The 21962-nt window shown below is 38.6% G+C and overlaps 2 protein-coding genes across 13 annotated transcripts in view; one reads left to right on the top strand and one right to left on the bottom strand.

The window, feature by feature from the left end:
- Nucleotides 1-21732, top strand: part of LOC106959571 (sorting nexin-19-like) — a 103794-nt gene extending 82062 nt beyond the window's left edge. For 6 of the 11 annotated variants that reach the window (XM_015052230.1, XM_015052235.1, XM_015052229.1 and 3 more), the window contains 12 exons: nucleotides 11339-11444; nucleotides 14654-16129; nucleotides 16877-17015; nucleotides 17101-17201; nucleotides 17266-17385; nucleotides 17479-17597; nucleotides 17694-17781; nucleotides 17876-18026; nucleotides 19051-19174; nucleotides 19572-19756; nucleotides 19847-19934; nucleotides 20083-21732. In XM_015052230.1, coding sequence (XP_014907716.1) covers nucleotides 14678-16129; nucleotides 16877-17015; nucleotides 17101-17201; nucleotides 17266-17385; nucleotides 17479-17597; nucleotides 17694-17781; nucleotides 17876-18026; nucleotides 19051-19174; nucleotides 19572-19756; nucleotides 19847-19934; nucleotides 20083-20212 — 2697 coding nt within the window. In that variant the 5' untranslated portion in view covers nucleotides 11339-11444; nucleotides 14654-14677 and the 3' untranslated portion in view covers nucleotides 20213-21732. Of the gene's footprint in view, nucleotides 1-8000; nucleotides 8081-11338; nucleotides 11445-13485; nucleotides 13633-14653; nucleotides 16130-16876; nucleotides 17016-17100; nucleotides 17202-17265; nucleotides 17386-17478; nucleotides 17598-17693; nucleotides 17782-17875; nucleotides 18027-19050; nucleotides 19175-19571; nucleotides 19757-19846; nucleotides 19935-20082 lie in introns of those variants that run through there. The other 5 variants (XM_015052233.1, XM_015052231.1, XR_001427386.1 and 2 more) reach the window with 4 other exon arrangements.
- Nucleotides 3528-12934, bottom strand: bco2a (beta-carotene oxygenase 2a). 2 transcript variants are annotated; one of them, XM_015052238.1, is made up of 12 exons: nucleotides 12770-12934; nucleotides 9212-9395; nucleotides 8888-9099; nucleotides 8338-8453; nucleotides 7939-8041; nucleotides 7297-7425; nucleotides 7034-7194; nucleotides 6785-6952; nucleotides 6520-6657; nucleotides 5738-5920; nucleotides 5254-5364; nucleotides 3528-4588 (listed from the first exon to the last, which is right to left on the bottom strand). In XM_015052238.1, the coding sequence occupies exons 1-12, from the start codon at nucleotides 12795-12797 to the stop codon at nucleotides 4472-4474; spliced, it is 1650 nt and encodes a 549-aa protein (XP_014907724.1). In that variant the 5' UTR covers nucleotides 12798-12934; the 3' UTR covers nucleotides 3528-4471. The 2 variants fall into 2 exon arrangements, with proteins under 2 accessions (XP_014907724.1, XP_014907726.1); XM_015052240.1 differs by lacking the exon at nucleotides 9212-9395.
- Nucleotides 21733-21962: the final 230 nt, after the last annotated feature.

Genomic DNA, 21962 nt, shown 5'->3' on the forward strand with positions numbered 1-21962 from the left:
ACAACCTAAATAACTAGCTTCTTTTTTTTAATTTCTTTCTCTCGGTGGACAAAGAAAGCATCCACAGCTTCTATGTTTGTGTGAACACATGTTGTAATCTCTGTTAATCGTTAAAACAGTCTATAAATCCACACTGTACATTATGTTCTCATCACCTATTAGTAATAAAACTCCAGGCTTTTGTAGCATAAACCTGAGCTTATAGCAGAACGCTGGATTTATTCATGGGCAAGTCCAAATCAGAGCAGAATTTCTTCCATATGCTCTCCATGTGGAGGGGGGAAAAAACCCCGTCTTGTGAGCATGTTTAACTTTGAAACTTTACCCTGTGATCAGCTCTCAGTCCCTGCGATGTGCTGTGAAGGCTGCTGCCACAGATGTATAGAGTGGTGAGAAGCGATTACAGCTTGATTGTTTTTAAATCACTTGGCCAGTTTCTCTTGTCAAATGTTTGCTTTCACTTTTCACCGAAGCTGAACTGATAGTTGCTGTTAGCTTAAATGATTAGTTGTTTGTTTACGAGCAGTTTCTTTTTATATATATAAAATTGTGCAGCTAAAAGATATTCGTTGCGAGCGCTGGAGTCGACGTGCCTTCAAAAGTTTCCATTTCCACAGAAGGCAGCGGCTTTTGGAGTTATTCATATCACTGACAAGAAAAGAGCTAAAAATACATCTAACACTTATTTTTCCATGATAACATCCTTCCAGAAGAATACAAGCCCTGACCCGAGCCTGAGCAGCTCTGCAGACTTACTAATGTATTAATATCTCTACCCCGTTTCACATTTTATAACATTATAACCACAACGTTAGTATATTTTACTGTGAGTTTTTGCAACAGCCTAACATAAAGTAGTACATAATTATTAGGAGGAAGTAGAAAAAGGATAATCTCTGGAGTCTGTCTCTATCAGCTTCAAGACTTCAAGATTATCTCTGAACAGTAATTCCCAGATTAGATTAGAATGGCCTCTAATCTAGCTAATTCTCACACATGAATATTCTTTGATTGAAACCATTTCTCGTATTTATGTATAAATGTTTAAGATTGTTATCCTGCTGAAAGATCTTCACTCCTTTCTCAGGTTTTTTGGAGATCCTAATAGGTTTTTTTCCAGGTTTACCACCACAAAAATCTGACCTGCTTCCTTCTCCCTGTTGAAAAAAAGCAACCCTACAGCATGATGCTGCCACCACCATGTTTACTGATGGATATGACAGTCAAAAAAACATTTGGTCTCATCTGGAGTCCACAACTAATCCTGGAGACAGTTAGTTTTTAGGATTTGTGTTTCTTGCTGTATTTTCAGTTGTGTCTCACTCTTTGTTGTTAAAGTACCAGAGGAAAAATGATTAAATATATCGACTCAATTCTTTTTCTTTCTGTAAAAAATAAAACCACTGAGTATTTCCCTGTTGCTTCACAACTATGCAATGTTTTGTGCTGGTCAGCTACAGAAAACTTAAATTAAACATTTGTTTTTGTGGTAATGCAACAAAGTTCAAGGGGTATTACTTTTTTTCCCCAACTTTTTCCATCTGTGTGATAGCAAATGATAAATTAATCAAAATTTGCAGGTATATGTTAAATCATTGTTTGCAAGAAAAATGCATCAAGTGGGGAAACACAGTCAGATTAATCAGTTTGATAATAGATCTGTGTTTTTTCTTCCTCACTCTGCATTCCTTCCAGAGACTGTTCTGAGTGTGTTAACATGGTTATTGACTGATTCTGCAACTTTTCCATAAAGTTGCAATGAGAGCAACTCAAAAGGAGGTTGAAAGTTTCACTCATTTAAATAAGCGACGTGCCACCTAGAGCTGCTGAAATTCCAATTACAGAAACGCCCTTGTTATAAAATACAATCTGCAGATCCATTTGGAACCATTAATAATGCATGCTCTGCAACCCAAAATCCTCCCACTTTAGCGCTTATAGGGGTCCTTTTAAGATTGGGGTCCCTGTTGCTTTAAATGTCTCTCAGGAACACCCAGAGAAAGCTCTTTTTTCCTCTCTTCTCTTTTGTTCACTCCTCTGAAAGTTTGCACCTTTCTCTGGCCACACACGCAGCGTAAAAAGTGAAGCCACAGTTGGTCTCCATGCTTAATCCACTGTTTTGATTTAAATATATTTCCTTTGTAAACTAAGGTAAAATTTTCTAGCATTTGCATCAACTTGCATTTCTTTCTCCTTTGTGTTAGCTGCATTTTTTTCTCAACTGTCCCACATGTGCGGTTCTTTAGTTTCTAGATTGGAGCACACACACAAAAAAAAAAACATCTAAACTTTAGTCAGCCAGCCTGCCTGGTGTTCCTCGAAGCTTTCTCTCCCTCCATTAAAGAAAAGCACAGCTTTTATCGCTCTCATGACTGGATTGTCCATGCTGGGTCCAGAAATGTTCCCCTCTGCTTTTGTTCAAACATTTCAACGTAAACTGCATCTGGTATGATTTAGAACCGCACAGCTGAAACAGGGAGAGTTGCTGCTTAACAATGTTGCAACATATGAGATTCTCTGCTCAAAAACAAGCAGTATCAATGAATAACTCCTACAGAGAAGAATGTGGCAGTTTTTCCACTTGTTAGAGTTTCTCTCTCTTTTTAAAACAACTTATTTTGCTGAGGAAGTGATTTCAGTTCTGTACTGAAATCTTGGATCCAAGTGACTGAAGTCACTTCTTGCCAAATGGTGCCCTCTAGTGGACAAATGCTGGATTATTTTACCGCAGTCATTAATTTTATCAATCACTGCGCTTGTTTGTGATATTATTACATATTTATTAGGCATCTGATTGGGCAAATATTTATTGAAAAACACTTCATTCAAAATTTAGCAACATGGTTGGTTGCTCTAATGGTAGCCAAATTGTTTTTGTCTAGGTGTGACGACAAAATGCAAATGCGCAAATTTTATTTTCAGTGCTAACACCAGCAACAGAAGTCATTAATGCATTTATTAATGATAAATGATTCACTTATACTTAGCAATTTGTGCGATTAAATTATGAATGGAGAATATCATTTAATTCCTGACAAAATATAAACATCTTTATTTTTATATTTACAATATATTTTTTCAGTTCTTGTAAATTCTAAATAAATTGAACATTTCAAAGAATTTTTCCTTTTTTAAAAAGATGCTCGTTAATTGGAAAGAATGCTTCATAATTCTACCTACAAGTTTTGAGCTTTTTAAAATTTGTATCTTGCTTGAGAAGCAGGACGCTGACGGGCGCCCCCTGCTGGTTTAGTTTCCTGGCTGGCTCTTGGCGTCATAGCATAAATATGGGATGCAGTTTTCTTGAATTTGCCATCTACATCTTATTGGCAACCTTGGAAGAGGAGTGTATACAAAAAAAAAAAAATCCATCTGCCTTTCAGAGGCATAATCTGAAATGTGAAAATATTCAAAATAGATTTAATTTGAGTAAATTTATCCAGTGGGAAAAACCAACTTATCTGCATGTTTTTAGGTCTCACACACTCCTAACTTGATGTGTAAAACAGACGACCAGGAACACATTAGAAATTAGCAAAATTAAAATTTAATTGTAACTTCGTTGATAGAAAATGTAGAAGTGAATACAAATATGTAAAAAAAAGCAGTAAAAAAATTATACAAAGGTAGTTGACTTTGTAACACTACTGTGTCCTCAGGAACAACTTGTCAGTTTTGAGCTAACGGAAAGAAAATAAAACGGAAAGAAAATAAGAATATCATGTTTCAGTTAATAGGTTTTTAGGCAAAGTTTCAAGAAAGCAGATAATATGTTAGCAGCATTTAGTCAGTATCAAAAGTGAATCGCTTAAACATTCGTACATGATCAGGACTCTTTCTAGGCACATTCTTTTCAATTGCTTGAGAAAAAAGGCAAATCAGCCAAAACATGGCAGAAACTTGGTGCTTGTAAACATTTAGACCTGGTGAAAACAACTTCCTGCAGTTCAGAATGGGAAAATAAGTGAAGTGAATTTGAAGATGGCTTAATTTTGGTTCCATACAAGGCTTGTCTGAGTGTTTCAGAAACTGAATAGCATCTCTGAATGCACAACATATCATACCTTCAATGGAAAAGGCTGCAAACCACAATGGGCGCCACTGCTGTCAGCTAAGAACAAGAAACTCCGGCTACAGTTTCTTGTTCTTGCTCATTAAAATGACAAAATAGCAGATCAGATCAGAGGAGTCTTGATTTGAGCTGCTACATTCAACAAGATTTGCATCATGACATTGTAGACAAAAATCTTTGCAGATTGTTTCAGACACTTTGCTGAAAGTCCACCATGAAGAATTAAAACAACTCTGAAGACAAGCACAAGTGCTAGAAGGTGTAGCTAAGAAAGTAAGTGCACATTGCAACAGCGACTTTGCAGCCTAAGGAATACTGTTTATTTTTGCTTAATACTTAATTTGGACCAGTTACATAATATGCACTAACTTTAATCCTGTTAATGTAGAAGGCAGCGGCTTATGGAGAGGCGGAGAAGGCACCATGGAAGCCATAAGCCATGTTAACAGGCACGTTAGCTCTTCCCAGCTCCTCAAACGTTTTTGCATCCAAAACCAGGAGAAATGTCCCTTTATCCTGCAGAGAGAGTGAAGAAAATCAGGCATGGAAAGGACACTCAATTCAAACAAACAGAAAACCACTGCAGGTGACATTAACCCTTCAGTAACGTAATATAAGTGCAGCATACCGCTGCTAGCTTAAAAGAAGGAAATTAATCATCTTACAGTCAACATGAATTTATATTAAAACTAACATAAAAAGCGTTCCAGCACTGAAGCTTAACTTAAAACTTAGTCTGTGATTAAAGCAATATTTTTTATAAATTGGTTTAGAGTAGCCTAATTTTTATTAGGATTATTTGTATAAACTTATACACGTAGTCAGTATTTTCCTGTATATTTCTGGGACACAAACATATTTGTGTGAAGTCCACAGGAACAAGCAAATGACAGACTTTTCATGTTCCAATATTTTAATACTAATACAACCTGTGTTTCTCTTGCAATAAAATATATTCAACAATATCAAAGTGAACACTTTGTGTGATTTCCTTGAGGAATATTTATTCCTCAAACCTATATGAAAATCATAGATTTTTAATTGAGTAAATGTTCAATCTTAAACTAAATCCCCTGACTTTAGACAGTTCTGCACTCAAACTTAATGGTAAAGTATTGCACTTGTCTTCATGTAACTGTTTCAGTAAAATTCAGTATCGGGCCTGACATGGGGAGTTTTACCTGTGAAGGTGTGAGGACCACCGACAGGATGACTCCAGCATCCTCATCCGTAGCATCAGGCGACGGCACAAACACCGGCTCTGATGGGTAGAAGCCCTTCTGGTGCCAGACCTGCAGTAATTTATATCCCACACATTACACTTTAGGTTTTCTTTGACATTTAAATAATAATATTTTTTAAATCCTTTTTTTTTTTTTTAGGATCAGACCCCCTGGGGTTTCTTGCAAATAATTTTACAAACTTATTATTTTTGCCTTAATGTTGACTAAGAAGAAATGCCTCCCCAAATGTCTTAAGTAACACTGAGCATCACTACCTTCACCTTTATCACTGTTTGTTTGTTCTACCAAGTTATTTATCAAGCTATTGTTGGCTTGTTCTGCAGGTTTACAGAACAACATGTTGCATAACCCTGGTCAAAGCATACAGTTGTTGATGGTACAGTGCATCTTCCAAAATGAACATTTAGCAACACGATAACACCTTAAGTGTCTTGTCCTTCAAGTCCATCTTGAGCAGGGAATCTCCCACCATGTGTCCGAAGCCACAGCCGTAGAAGTAACGATAAGGTCTGGTGTTGAATTTGCTGTAGTTGATTTGTGGGAACTCCAGGCCACCGTACTCGTACAGGTCATCTCCATGGAGATTCTCGTGTTGGCAGAAAACCTGTTGGCAAAGACAAGAGCAGCTGTGTGTTGCTAAAGTTAGACACTCATTGAAAGAATCATTAGGCTTCGTTCAGTCAAATTCAACAAAGGTGGACACATTATGCATCACTAGAATGTGTTTGTTTTTATTTATACGTTTTATTACTGGCTCTGATGTTGGGCGACTCGACTGCTTTTTTTGTAAAATCGGATTTTTTTAAATATTATTATTATTATTATTATTTTATTTTTTTTATTTATTTATTTTTTTTTTGCCGTGGTTGTTCACACTTCCAAATAAATGCGACCTGTATGTGAACGGCAAACGACCTGAAAGTGTCCCCCATGCGCAGTAGAGGGCGCAATAGCGTCACACAGAGATAGCGTGCCCTGCCAACCGCCATAAAGAAGTGCTCAGTGTTTGCGGAAGTAAACATTGATGCTAACGGTGGAGCTTAGATTTTGAAGTTGTTGTCCGACCGGAGCCAGCACTTTAACAACTTAATCATATTTATAGTCCGTCATGGATGTTGTTTTTCTTTGTGTTTGTAACATAGTAAAATGTGACTTTTTTAAGGGGATTGAATATCTCTGGGATGCACTGTAAATCCCTCTCACCTTATAGGCACTGATTTTGACGCATGTTGCTTTGCTGGAAGGCCGAGTGTTCAAGTTCTGGTTTGTTGGGGTGTGACTGGTCACATTTAGGGGCAGAACAAACCGCCGTGGGAAAGTCTTGTCATTGGTGTTATACAGCTGGAAAGATCACAGAGGAGCAGATTGTTTTTGGTGTCTTTAGTCAAAGAAAGTATGGCGGTTGACTGATTGTCTGAAAGGAGAAAATAGGTTGCTCAACACAGTCTGGTTATGTTGTTTTACTGACTTCATCTAGTGCCTCTCCTGATTTGCGTAAGTTCTGGATGAGGTAATTGCTGATGGCCTGGCCGCCATCTGAGCAGCACATATCCAGCATCAGGAAGCCGTCCTCCTCGAAGGCATTGATCTGATGGAAGGTGGAGATGGCTTTGGTGTGATACTTCATTGGAATGACCTACAGAGCAATAAATAAAATCATAAACTTTATGAAATTATGACTTTTGGTTTTAATTTTAATTCTTGCTTCTCATCAGACCTCTCCTGAACGCTTGTCAATGAGATGGAAAACAGTTTCCTGCTTTGGATCCCAGTATATTCCCTGATTCAAAGCCTTTCCTCTGATCTTGCAGGTGACTATCTTCAGGAGGTCCATCTTAATTGGCTGCTCGATGAAGACCACATAGTTCTCAGACATGGCTGGTACCAGAAAGAATGGCAAGGAGAGAGGTGCGTTAGAGCTGAAAGCAGCAGCAAATGGAAAAGAGTTCAAAGAAGAGGTACCACGAAGCACGGCTTTACCAAAGCTGTGGTAGTAGGAGGGATGGGACTTGTTTGCTGGAACAATTGAACAAAGGACTTTGGCTCCCTGCAGGGTGTCTTTGCTTTCTGTTTTCTCAGGGGGGACTTTGATGATGTTGTACAGTGTTCCTAAAACATAAGATAAATCATTGGCTTTGTGGTGAAATTTCTAAGTTTTTATTTAAAAAAAAAAGTTTTTGTTTTTTTTACATATTTGTTAAAACTATCACTATGTCCATACAGTATAATTTGAGTAATAATATGTGAAAAAAAACAAAATTCTTACAGTGCTACTATCGCCAACCATTCAGCGCCAGAGCGCATTAAGTTCCAATTTTTGACGCTTATGGAACCCCATAAGAAGGAAGGTTTCCAGTTTGCTATAGTTGCTAATGGTGGAGAAGCAACTTACCGTTACAGAAAAACAGTTTATCCACCGTTATCGATGGCTATGCTAAATGTAGCAGAGCAGAGAACAAGCGGGAGAATCTGGTAGTTTTTTTTTTTCTTTTAATAAAAAACTTTGTCAGGACAAAGTGACAATTTAAAAAAAAAAAAGTAAAAATTATTTTTATAAAACTTATGAAAAATTAAGATGTAAAACAGTAGAAAATGTGTGCTTCACTAATGAATTGGCCTGACCTCTGCTTCCATAGGAGTTGCCCATATTGTAGGCAGTGCCGTCTGGGTCATAGTGGGGATGAGCAGTTGCTCCATTCACAGCAATGAACTTGCTCCAGTCAACCTGTAAAGCACAAGTAATGTCACAAAGTAATGCACAGCGGTGAGTTCCAACAGAAATTTTCAAGTCTTGCCCCTGAATTAGATTTAGGTCTGGACTTTGACTCAGTCTTCCATTATAGACACATCTATAGATTTATTTTATGGAAGAGGAGCCTCCCTGCAAAGACCTTTTGAACAGAAATCAGAAGATGATGATCGTAGTTTCTAAAACTGTATAACATGATGGAAAAATATGTTGCACAACATTTAAAAATGGAGGAATCACCTCCAAGCTCTTTGTGATGACTATAATAGTACCTTTTCCAACATTTCCAGGTTTTCCGGGTTCACTTTGTGCATGAAATTTGTCTCGGTGCTGACATAGTAGTCACCCTTGTATTTCACAAAGCTCACACTTGCATTATCTGTAGGTTCTGGAACAGAAGAAAACATAACTTTAGCTTCTTTTATGTTCATGAAACAGAGTTTTCAGCTTGAACTTACTGTGTGGAGTTTGGTTATGTAAAACATTTTCTCCTCCCTTGCGTCCTGCTATATTTTATTATGCAACTGCAGCACAGAAAATTCCTTAAGAGGCTTTTCTCCAACACAGCTGGAGTCCAAAAGAGTTTGAACAACCAAAGACTTTGAAAATATTTTGTGCACACTTAATCAGAGCTAGATAGCTAGCTCTTCTCAAATGTTATAGTTTCTTTTATAAATCCAAACTCTTTATTCTTGCTTAAAATAAGATTGAAAATAAGAAGGAAACACTAAAACTGAGAAGGATTCTTAGAGAAGTAAACTTTGTTCATTCTTCTCCATCCTCTGTCAAATCAATATCTAATAATCCACCCACTACACTCACCCATCATCTCAAAGCGAGAGAGAAATCTCTGGAAGAAGTTTTTACATGGATCAGGCATTGCCAGGGTACCGAACTCTGACATCATGATGCGGTCTCGCTCGCTGTTCTTCTTGTAGGCGTCGCTCTGTAGGAAGCGACTCTTATACGTCACCTGGCCGTTCTGGATCTTAAACTGGTGAAGCATGGCCATCCCGTCAAACCAGTGGTTGTAGCTGTTGGCAAAAACAAATGCTGGGCTGGATGTATAGAATTATATTTTGAAGAAAACAAACTGAGACCAAGCAGAACCAGAATGATGCAATCTGAGCTAATTTCCATACTCACTGCGTATTTCCAAACTCAAACTTCCCTGGTCCATTGCGGAGGAAATTACCATTGATCCAGGATGGGATAGTGCCTTCAACTGTGGTGGTGATTGGTTCAGGGGTTTCCTCTACTGTGCTGATAAGAGGAGCAATGCTCTCTAGTCCTGTAACTACTTTGGTCTTGGCAGTAGGTTTGGCCACATCTGCAGAAAACACAGCCAGTATCTTAATTACACTCTATGGATATTAAAGTTCAGCTATAACTATTACTATTATAACTATTACTATTATCACTTTTATTTCTCTATCAAGCATCATTCATGTGCTTATTTGAGGGATACCTAGTGCAATACATTGCTCTTAACAATAAAGCTATTGTGATGTGGATTAGAAATCTTTTCCTTGAAGCAAGAAGATAAGGGATTCGATTCCTGGCTCAACGTCTGTCTGCATGGTCTTAGTGTGTTTACTTCATATACAAATGGTCTCTCACCAAGTACCATGGTTTCCTTCCACAGTCCAAAAATGTGTTATGCTTGTTAAATTAAATAGTCCCCTTAAATTGACCTGTAAAGTCATAAACTGACTTTACAGAAGTCAATTTATGCTGGACAAGCCCCCATTTGCCACACCTGACAAATGGGGGCTCGTCCGGGATAAATTGAAAATTGAATAACTAATTAGGCTTTTTTGGGGAAACAGCAGATCTCAAACTGAAGGCAGATGAAGTCCCTAAACAATTGACTGTTGTTTAGATGAATAATAATTAATGCAAAGAAAATTTATTTTAGAGCAATTTTAGGCTTTTGCTGTCATTTACTAACACTTAAAACTCATCATCTTTGTTGGTCTTCAACCATAGAAAACATCCACATGGTTTGCATGTTTCTGCACAGTATAACTGCTTTTCTAGTTACAAAACTCATACATGTTGTTTCTCACAGAATATGTACCTAAACACTGTTCAGAAAATGTTGCACAATATGTTTATGAAAAAAAACATTATTTGTAATATTTAGCTTTGGTAAAACTATAAAATATGTGTAAAACAAAATACAATTGCATAGCCATGACTTGCAAAAATAGTGTGATTTGTTGAATTTGATTGAACTCTGAATTTAGATTTCAGTAGTGGTACATATTTTTGTCAGCAATAGAAACTGTTTACACGAGTTTCTTCAATAAAGTGAATGTTATAATGGATAAGTGACAAACTTATTCTCTCCATAAAGATAGTTGCAAAAGTTAAGAAAAATCAATAGTTTTATTTACTGGATCTCTGGTGGCCTTCTTGCACAATCACTCTCTATAAAACATTCACATTGAAATATTCAGCCAGACATGCATTTATTTTCACTCACCCCTGAGAAACAAATGATTGATTCTCATCTGACTTTGAGTACTAAACAAAATCTGACATATGAACCCAATAAAGATCACACGGTTCCTGTTCCCTCTGTTTCTGTAGGCAGCTGTTTTGTTTTTCATAGAAACAGTAAAAATGTAGCTGACAAGTCAACTCCCACTCTCCTGAGGGTTCACACTGCAGGATTATTTCAAGGAAGAGATTGCCAAAATGAAAACTCAACATTACTCAAAACAGAATTAGTCTCAACTGAACATCTTTCCAAAAGTGTGGCACTGTGCTAAAAAGTAAATTAAACATAATAAAATGATAAAACTGACTTATTAGAGACACAAGCTTACAACCAATGTCTAAAAAAACAACAACTTGACAACTAATCGATTAAATACAAATGCTGAATTGCAATTGTGCTTTAAAGTAGCAATAATGTTAAATCTGAGCTTTAAATTTGAGAGAGGAGTGACTGACTGTGTTGGAGGAAGATAAACATCTTTGATTTATGAATTTTGTACCATTTATTGGGAGCTTAGCAGAGCAGTCTTTTCTTCCTGGTGTTTTTAATTTGGTTTAACAATGCATGAATGTTTAACCATAGTGTATATCCTGTGGAGGAAAGCACTGAACTTTTAGCCATAAAGACACCGACACATTTTTTTTTTTTTTACCAAGCTCTCCTTTCCGATGTGTTTCTGTATTTACAGTCCAGACTCCAATGTTGCCTAGCTACAGCATAAACAGGATTTCAGCCATCTAAACTTGATCTTTTCACTTTTTCAACAGCTGGTTGCCTGCAACACAGCAATTAGACCATAAACTGACTCTCCACACAACATGGAGATGGATACCATCTGTTGCTGTGGGAACAACACTCTTCTCTACCAGGAAGGTACGCCGTTTTCCTAATAATACTACTCTAAGGATGTTTGCTTAGAAAAACAACCTTAATGCACACCAGCAGTCCTGGTGTGCATTAAGGACTGCTGGTGCACACTACTACTTTGTAGTAGAATTACCAAATTCTGAGTGAATTTGGTAATTCACTCAGATAAAATTAACTTAGCTCAGGACCATGTTGACGTGTTAACAGATAAGAGAAGGACTTTACAGAATCAGCTGGGCCAAAACAGCTTCATTGTTTAGAGCAATGTGCTGCACTAGCTGTCCCTCTATCAGGTTGGTTTCTGCCAACTCAGGTGAGCGTCAGCAGTCGCTCAGGTCTACATTCACATGTCCCACATGTGCACCCAGACCTACGCATGTGTGAAATAGGCCAGGGAGGAGTTGAAGATGCAAGCTGAAGCTGAGTCTGATTTTATGCAGTCTCAGTATCTCCTTCTATCAAACTCTTTGTTCCTTCCGATCAAAACTGAATTTGTGCTTTTTATATATTCTAAAATTCATTCTGGTGCAGCTGAACTCTGCATGTCATAAGGATGAAAAAAGGGTAACGATATGTCCAGTCAGACAGAGGTTTCTAGAATCAAACGTTCAAAGCACAGGGAACTATTTGAAACTGCTGCAGATGTCTGTACACACTCTTCAAACAACTGTGTATGAGTTTTATTTTTGGCATGCAGTCTAAGAGTTTAACAGAAATCTCAAGTTTCTGATTACTTCTGATTACTGAATTTCAATAACATTCATAAACGGGATTACACTTTGCAGAAAGAGGTACTATTGCTTTGTAGTAGAAGTAGCATAGTAGATTTAATAGTACATATTTTTGTTTTTTGTCTTCTGTGCTACTACACTATAATTTTGCTTTTCTAGTTGTGCAGTTCCCCTAAAAGAGTTAAAGTGGTTTGTTTATTGTAGCTTTTCAAACAAACTAAATGCCAGTCTTATAAAAACCAATATCAGTGTAAAAACAGCTCAACTAAAAGGCATGATGCCTGCAACCAAGTCTTAATTTAATTTAGGAGAAGTGCTAGTGAGAGAGTGTTGTATTCAAACAAGATGCTGCGTATAAAGGTGAAACCTGATACCTCCAGAGTTTAGCTGCAAAAAGAACATTATGTCCTACAAAGTCCACAAAAAAAAACCCTAAGCTGATTTTTAGCATATGTTAAAAAAAACTTGCATAAATTAGACGTAGTAAAGCTCTACTATAAGATCAGTGTGCAAGTAGCCATGTTGAAATCATAGTGAAAGCACAAGCAGGTGAACAGCTGCTCTCATTCTTTCTTAAAGTACAACATGCAGGAAGCTCACCTGGATTCTCCACCTCAACAGGAGCCATCAGAACGGATGGATGGATGCAGATCCTCTCTGCTTTATCTGAGATCTGTCCGATTATAAAACGTTTATAGCTGTGTGGGAAGGGTTTCTTCTATGCTGTGCAATTGCTCCGCCCCCTCCTGATGTCAGCTCAGCTCTGTGGGCTGTTGTGCAATGTCAGCCGAGTGTGCAGCACAGCGAAGCCGCGGCGTTTGGATTATATGATACCTTACTCCAGGGAATTAACCCTCTGCTGTGGTGGCAGGCTGCTGCAGTAAGGGAGACGTGTGCATTTAGTATAGTTTTATTTGGCATTTTCTCACATACATACCAAGTTACACGATTTTACATAAGTGGTAGGGAATAGGTTTCTGCATTTTCTATGTTCAGAGTCACAGTTGATCTTGTGTGTGTTGACTTTTTAGGATACGCTTGGTTAGCTGTGTTTTCAAGTCAAGGGTGCCAGAACTTTTTAAATTGGTGAACAGATGGAGGCTACAACTCATCAACCTTTTACATCTGTTTTTTTTTAATTATTTATTTATTTATTTTATTTTTTGCAGAATTTAGTAACTTACTAATGATCTGAATGACCAGATATTTACAGTATTTCAAACCCAGATATTTGCTTGATATGAAAATTTATTTATTTCCATCCTTGGATGAATTGGTTGTTTTATTATGTGCATAAACAGCAAAGTGAAGTATCAGCAGCTTCTCTCAGGCAGTCAGCTGTCCATATGGGCAGCAGCTTTCAATCCAGATAATCTTTGCTGTAGGATTAAAGCGAGTCCAGAAAGCTTCAGGAGGAGAAGCAGGACGGTTTCCCAGCTAATATAGACCCAGTCACATATCAGGTACTGTAGTCCTATATTTTGCAGTCACAACATTATATTTCATGTTCTACATTGCGATTAGTTTTAAAATAATGCTCTACAGTTTAGCAGCGAGTTGTTTTAACACCCTCGATCTAGTTTATCCGACCAGTGTACTGACCTACGAGTGATTCTAATATTTATATTGACTGAGTGACTCTAAACTTTGCAGCAGCCAATATTTCATAAATACTGAGCTGTAGATGTACACAAAAAGCAAACTTTGAGAAATGTTTATAAGACGGATGCAAATACAGACAATTGAGCAATGTTAACCTGGAAGTAATTATTGATGGATTATTCATGCATGCAATAAATAACTGACTGGAACAGATGGAACATTTTACATGATAAATATTTTAGCTTAAAAATTTACTTAAAACTACAATACTGGATTTACTTTCTCAATTACTTTCTTACCTTGAATTAAACTTGAATTTACAGTTTCGCTTATTTTTTTTTACTATTTTATATTTCAAAGTTACAGTTTTTTTTAAAAAAAAATAGATAAATCTACAAAATTTATTAATGCAATTTATTTTAGTTTGGTCCTCCTGGCGGCCTGTCGACGTGAGAAAATATTCTGTTGACACAGACTTCAGTGAACAAAGAAGTATTTAATTTTAACCAAGCCCACGTCAGAAATGACAAATCTGTGCTCTAATCCGGAGGAATCTCATGTCGATGTCGAAGAATCCCTGCTGATCCTTAAACACAGGCTCTTTTATTGTTTTCCACACAGCATCTTTACATTCCTCAACGCATTGGAAGCCGTCTTTTCTACAGGCACATACTCCTCCAATTTGGCATCAATCGACCACATCAATCAACTGATTGCTAAATTAAAATGATATGTAATCATGTATTTTAAAGTTATTTTTGAAGAAATCTCTCTCACTGTAGTGACTTACCTACATACCTCCGCTTTGCATCTAATTATAGCAAATTTCTCTTTAATGTGTGTTTTTTTTTTTTTTAATTAGCGTATCTTTGTTTTCCACAGGACGTCATCTTCCATATTTTTGTGATGCCCTCTTCAAAGAGCTCCGCTCACTGGACTTTGTTGGAGTTATTTGGCCAGCGGAGGCTCCTGGGTTTTGGCGCCATACTGGCATGGCTCATCCTGTTCCATCTGCTGGTGAATGTGTGGCTGCTCTGCGTCTTCACCAGCCTCCTGGTGGTTCTTGGTGGTTGGCTCGGGTCCCGAGCTGCCCTGGACGCTAACAGCTTCCTACATCTGGAGCATTTTTTACCCCTGGGGAAAGTTAACCCTCCTCTGTGTTCCCCTGAGCATGAGTGGAGGCTGAACCATGAGATCCACTGTGCGGTCCACAAGGCAGTACGTGACTTCGTGTCTTCGTGGTACCGCACCCTGCTTCCTGAGGTGGAAGGAGAGTTTGAACGAGCCGTGCGTCACTCGATGCTGGAGTCTGTGATGGAACTGAAGGAGCGTGCGCGGCGAGTGGACAGGAAAGCTCTGGTTCAGCGGCTGTTGGAGCTGTATGGCTGCCACCTGCAGAGCTACATGACTGTCAGGCAGATCCAGTCGGCGCAGAAGGAGAGCAGCGGCCTGTGGCAGCTCTACAGTAAAGTCGAGTCTCCTCATCCAGCCGTGAGCAGTTCCACCGCTGAGCTCAACTACGCCAGAGCTTTGGTTAAACTTGTGTTGCATGTTCTGGTCCCATACCCTCAGATGGAAACGAGGACCGGGGGTTACATGGTGACAGAGCTCATCACCTGCAATGTGCTGTTGCCGTTGATAGGCAGGGTTTCCGATCCCGACTGGCTCAATCAGACCATCGTGGACATATTCACCAAATCCAGAGAATCGCAGGATATTAGCGTGGATGACCCCTCTGTTGATGCACTGTATAAATGTCATGAACATGAGGAGTCATGGACTACTTGCAAGTCACTGTCTGTGTCCGATCAGACCGATTTCAGCTCCAAGAACACCTCTGTTGATTTAGATGAGCCTCAGAGCCAGAGTGCGATCTCTGGGACGGACTCGTCTCAAAGCAGCCTGGTCAGCCTGACGTCTCCCAGCCGAACATCCAGCTACCACGCAGGCTTCAACACACCGTCCAAGATGAACTGCTGCTCGCTCACATCGGGCCAGTATAAACAGTCATCGGAGAGCAAAACCGTTTCTGCAGACCCACTTATCCATTCGGACTCAGACGATAACCTGACAGGAAGTGTTTGCGATGAAGAAGCCTGCGGTTGTTTTCGACCTCTGAGAAATTTTGGATCGAAGGTGGTTGAGCCCAAAGACTCCCTGTGGCCAGCTGGCATTGCGCAGGACAAATCCCCAGTTTGCCCCCCAAAAAAGCTTTGCCTGACCACGTACAGCTTCGACCTGTCCAGCGGCCCGACTTTGACGCCATTCAGAGTCCAGAACATTCACATTTCTGGCACAGTCAATGTGAAGGAGCAGCGGAGCACCGGCACACATCCATACACACTCTACACTCTCCAGGTGCTTTTACTTACTGTTCGATGAATTTATATTAGATTTTCTGAACTATTACTATGATGATAATGACTGGAGATCCTTAACTGGAGACTTTATTTGATCAGTGTACATTATAATGGTTTAAAATATTGATTAGAACGACATCCCAGCTCTAAATTGCATCAATGTGCAAATAGAATAAAATATCTTATGGACGTCAACATGCTATTGAGTCATTGTTGGGGAAGTTGGGCTTTTGTTTGTACAAATGGACATTTTTAATATCTTTATTCGGGCAAATTTAAGACAAGACCAGCAAGATAAACAAAGTCCAGTTTTGAAACTTTAATTTCATGTTGGATCTGGTAACAGGTTATTTCTTGTCTAATTAGAAAAGATCAAGAGGGAAAATGTCAAACTGTATAACAACAGAAAGATTATTTAAGCTCAAATTAAAGGTTTCAGGAAAAATAATCTTTAACCACATTATTAATCATTTTAATCTTTAAGAAAACCACATGCTTAATCTTACTCTCCCATTACCAGTACAAGATTAAAAAATAGACTAATGTAACTCCTGATACAAAATGATCTTTATAGTTGTCTGACATGATCAAAAGTTTAACAAATTCTTACTCTAATCAAAGCTAAGCTAGTTTTTACAACATACTTTTATGTACAGGTGTGTGTGTGTCTATTTGTTAGCCATGCAGTTTTACGTTTATATGACCAAATCAAAACTAAAACCCATGTTTTTTTGTTTTTTTACAGTTTGAGACGGTGGCTGATGGTGACTGCACAGCCGCTGCACCACTGGCAGTGGGTCACTCTGTTAACCGCAGATACAGCGAGTTCCTCAACCTGCAAGCACGCTTGGAGGAGAAGCCGGAGCTCAGGAAACTAATCCGAAGTGAATGACGAATTACTTTCACGTCAAGTAAATCTTATTATTCCATTGAGAGTGCATCTTTATCTATAAATGGAATGCTTTTCAGATGTCAAAGGCCCAAAGAAAATATTTCCTGACCTTCCTTTTGGCAGCCAGGACAGCGAGAAGGTTGAAGCTCGTAAAAGCCAGCTGGATACCTTCCTGAAGGTATGTTGAAGACGTAGGTCTTAAATGCAAGGCGGTATATTTTATGTGCTCATGTTTTTTGCAGCAATTAAACAGCATTCCTGAGACGGCCAACAGTGAAGACGTGCAGGAGTTCCTGGCCATGAACTCGGACGTTTGCACGTATTTTGGGAGAAAGCCATTAACAAAGTCAAGAATTGATAAGGTAGCTAAAAACAGACAGAAGGAGTCAGATTTAGAGTATGGCAAACCTTGATTATGTCTTGTACTGTTTAACTTCTTAAACTTGCGACCGGAGATGATGGAAAACGCTTTAGATACTCTGAGGACAGCATTCCCTCATCCTGAGCTTTTCAGTCCAACCGAAGACATTGAGGGTGATACTGACGGAAGAACAATGGACTACAGAAAGTACAGGTGACAGCCCTGTTTGGTCAGTACTCTGTGCAGTCATGCCTTTGAAAAGATATATATGAAACGTTATTCTGTTTGTTTCTTTATGTCGGGCCTCAGGAGGCTTTTCCCAAGTAAAGTTTCTCCATCGCTCAATATTCCAGATCTCCATCCTAAAGTGACATACTGCTTCAGTGAAGGCAGCTCTGTGAGATAACACACTGAACACATTTGTAAAACGTGTGCTCCAGGCAGAAATCAGACAGAGCTGACATGTTCCTCCATTTGTTGTGACTGTTCAGGTGCTCAATGGCATGTCACTATGTGGCTTGGAGAACTTCGTCAGAGAGCAGGAAAGACTTATTGGTGGGCCAAACATGACAGAAACAGTCAAGCCGAGCTACGAGCTGAAAGCTAAAGACAAGAAGATATCAGGGAAAACTCATGGGACAGGTTGGGATAATGATACAGTGCCCTGCAAAAATATTCAGATCTGTGCTCCTCTAATAAGCCTTTGTTGAAGTAAACCATGAAAAGTATGTGTAAAGTTTGCTGAGAGTCGTGGAAAACACAGCAAACGTGTACAAGAATGTTCTCTGGTGAAATGAGTGCACTTTTTGGCATTTTTAAGCCAGAAAATGGTGGAAAACTAACTTTCCTCGATCACTGTGAACACATCGTGATACAGGAGAGTAATTGAAGCCGGTCAGAGTAGATGGTAAGGTTGATGGAGCTCAATAGAGCTGTGGGAAAATACTTTACTCTGCTGCTGGGACGTAAAAAGCTACAGGGAATTAGTTTATATTTATGTTGTGGGATGACCCAGTCACAGTCCAGGCCTGAATCCAATTCCTTCTTTTGCAGGACTTTTTGTTGAAAGTGTTCTCCATTTAATCATACTCAGCTTGGGCTATTTTGCAAAAAAGGGAGCATAAAACCCTTAAGAACATGGACTCTACTAATAATTTTTAAAATTATTTTTGCAAAGTGCCTCAGGAGAATATTTGTTGTGAATTGGCGCAATATAAATAAACTGAATTTAACTGAATTAATTAGTTTACTTCTGAAGACAGGAGTTATCCAGGAGTAATGACATAATGTGAGCTCTATCTGACAGCATGCCACACTTTACACAATTTTATTCAAATAACAGTTGCAATTATTTCCTTCCAGTATAAAATTATCTTTCACTTTGCGCATCATCTAACATTCCAATAAAATAAATCAAAGTGTTTGCAATCTGACAAAAAAAATGTGAAAAACGACAATGAATACTTTTGCAAGACTGTAGCTTTATCTGTACTGTAGCGCAGCAGTAACCTGCAGTGACTTAGTCTCTCCACTAGGGTGCGCTAGAACTCCGCCGCGTGGCCAAACCTGACCTAGTTGCGTTGTAGTATCCGAACCATTAATATCAAACGTTTTTAAGTCGCTGTGTTGACATGATTTATCCGGTGCGTATTTGTGTCCACCGCAGACACAGCTGTGGCAGATGTTGCTTTGAACATTTTGTGCCTGCTGATGAAGGATCACTGGAGCTGGCTCTGCACAGAGAACATCCAGAAGGCCATCAGACTTCTCTTTGGTACCTTCATTGAAAGGTAGTTGTTTTTGTTTTGTTTTTTTTCGTCTGATTTTGCACAGTAAATGCAAACAGCACTTCAAACATATAAATAAATGGCAACAGATGCATTTTCCAAGCATGTTTTTTGTTTCCCTTATCTTCAAATCTAGATGTGGGAAGCTGTAAAAGTTGTTTTTGAAAACTGTTCTAGTTGTGTCCAACATGTTTATCAGAGACTCTAAATACGCAGTACATAGAAGAACCAGGACTTTCCTGTCTTAATCTTTATATTTGGGTGTGGCTTTCTTTTTATTTTTGGCAACAATTCATCAAGATCCCAGATTTGTGCTTGTTTATATCAGAGTTTGACTGATAAATTGACCAAAATGCCCACACTTAATATAAAAATCTAAACTGTCCCATTTCCATTCCAGATGGCTGGACATAGGCGCTGCCCACCTAACCAGCGCCCCCTGCTGGGTGATTTACCTCCAGGTCCTGCAAGAAGCTGTGTGGCCCGGTGGGACGCTGCCTGCTCAACCCCGGCCTGAACGAAGTGCTGCTGAAAAAAAGGAAACCAAGGATCAATGTCTGAACTGCCTAATGCAGCTGCTTCCTGGTCTGTAGCAGCTTCGGGGTTTAAATTTACCCGTTGTGAATTGAAAGGTGTCTCAACGTGAACTGAGTTTTTCTTTTGATGCCGTGACAGAGCTAATAGCTGATATGTTGGGAAGCGAGAAGTACAGACTGAGCTTGGAGACCATGCTGGAGTCTTTACAGGACTATCAGATAAACAAGTAAGTCATTTCGGAAAGCACCGTGATTCTGAACGTTTAATAACCAGAGGAATTGAACAAAATGTGTTAATGGAGGTCTGATTCATGTATTTACGTCTCTTAGAGGCTCTTGACATTTGTCAGTGATTGTTTGTGTTCTTGTCTGCAGGCATTTGATCTACAGCATCTGTGACCTGCTGCTGGAGTTTCTGATCCCTGAGTCCAGCGATGTGACCTTTCAGAGATCTCTGCTGCAGAGCCTGACTAAAGACACGGAGAGAAACAGTCTTCATATGTGATAAACATCTGGGACACACTGAGAAATGTAGCCATTTGATGCTCAGCGCACATTATAGTTGTCTGATGAATATAACAAGGTCATAAAGTCTATCGTGTACAATCGCCATGGAGTCATGGTGCAGCAGGTGTTACTGCAGAGGATAATAAAATGTAAGTATGCAGTGATATAAAGACAGATGAAATGCTTTCAGACAGTAGCTGAGAAGAGAGAAATAATCTCATTTGTATATTTAGCTCGCTTAATCTGCAAGTTGGACCAGCCACATTATGAATACTTGAAAAGTTTGATAAATACAAAATTATGCTCTTTTTCTTGCTTCTTGTTCTTTCTTTCATGTGTTTTTATCTATGGTGTTTCCCATAAAGTTGGAATATTTTTTCTGTTTGTATTGTGGTTTCATTTTTAAAGCTACAAGTTTAAGTGCATGTCAAATATGTGCACTACATCTGCATGAATACTTTGTTTACAAGACTCCAGGTGAATTTACTGTGAAACAAAGTATGGAAAAGCAGTTCATTCCCACTTTGGTGCAGGATGTGTGATGCTGTGGGCCTGTTTCTGGATCATCATTGTGTTTTTTATGGGTCATACAGGCAGTTACCCAGGGTGGCATTACAATGGGGGTTGCATGAGGGACAAAAAAACAAAAGCAACTTATCTGTGAGTTGCAACTTCAACAGATTTGTTTTTTCTTTCACAGTTAAGGATGAGTTGGCATTCCATTGTATTGATTAGTGAAGATATAAATGGTCAACAGGACAAAAGCAATGTTTCTCCAGGCCTTCTCATTCCCAAGACCCAAAAACTATATGTGACTGTGTGAACTAAAAAGTAGAAAGAATAAGAGAGTCCGTGCAAAGAGGATTGTTAAAAGATTTTTTTCTGTATGTTCCAGCCTTGTGAAGAGAACACTGAGTGCTGCTGGATAAATGACTTTATACCAAGTATTAACATCCAGCATTTAAGTGTTTGAGACACTAGCGGTGTTGGCAAAAGACCACAAACGTGGCATTCAACTCTGGTGAATACATTAATTGAAATTAAGTATTTGTTTTGTCTTTTGATTCAAAAGAAAGTTGTTTTTTACTCTGGATGATCATTTCTGGGTTTATGCATTTTTTCCCTCTTACATCCAAAGCTGTCATAAAGATTTTCTGTTGTTTTTCCAGATGAATAATTTAGTTTTTATGTATATTTGTCATGCTACTTCAAAGATAATCCTGCTTTATAATACAACCATTATCCACATGGTTGCATCACATTGTTTAAAATTTGATCAAGGTTCTCAAAGAAACATTTTAAGTTGAAGCTTTACCCTAAAGTCAAGTCAGCTTTTCCCCAGAATGTCTTTGTATGAATACATTATTTAGATCTTAAATTGAACTCTTAGACGTGTTCACAATTAATGATTCATGTAAAATCTCTGATTAAATTTTAATCAGTAAAATGTGTCCAGTCAAAATGTCTAAGATCTTTTGGTTCCCCCCCTACTCCGCAGCCCCCAAAAAACCCCTCTTCTTCACAACCAATTTCTTTGATGGTGATCAGATTAACACTTTAATTGAATGATTTATGAAACAGCAGTGCAAATATTTCTTTTACGTTCGATTCTAGTGGTAGATTAAGAAAGGAGGCCAAAATCCCCAGCATTTGTGAACTGCTTCCATGTGTTAGTCTAACTTCATCTGATAGGGCACAAAATGTTGTTTTAAAGCCTAACAACTTAAGCTCAACACATAACACAATAA

This window comes from Poecilia latipinna, unplaced genomic scaffold, assembly GCF_001443285.1.
Source record: "Poecilia latipinna isolate Pla-1442-1.1 unplaced genomic scaffold, P_latipinna-1.0 Scaffold1097, whole genome shotgun sequence".
Lineage (NCBI taxonomy): Eukaryota > Metazoa > Chordata > Actinopteri > Cyprinodontiformes > Poeciliidae > Poecilia > Poecilia latipinna.

What these genes read in the sequence shown, in the direction of transcription:
- bco2a (XM_015052238.1), bottom strand. Translation starts at nt 12,797, where the DNA reads ATGGCTCCTGTTGAGGTGGAGAATCCAG. An exon ending in TGTTGAGGTGGAGAATCCAG is followed by an intron (nt 9,396 to 12,769) that starts GTGAGCTTCCTG and finishes TGTTTTCTGCAG; the next exon opens with ATGTGGCCAAACCTACTGCC. An exon ending in CTCTCGCTTTGAGATGATGG is followed by an intron (nt 8,454 to 8,887) that starts GTGAGTGTAGTG and finishes CTTCTGTTCCAG; the next exon opens with AACCTACAGATAATGCAAGT.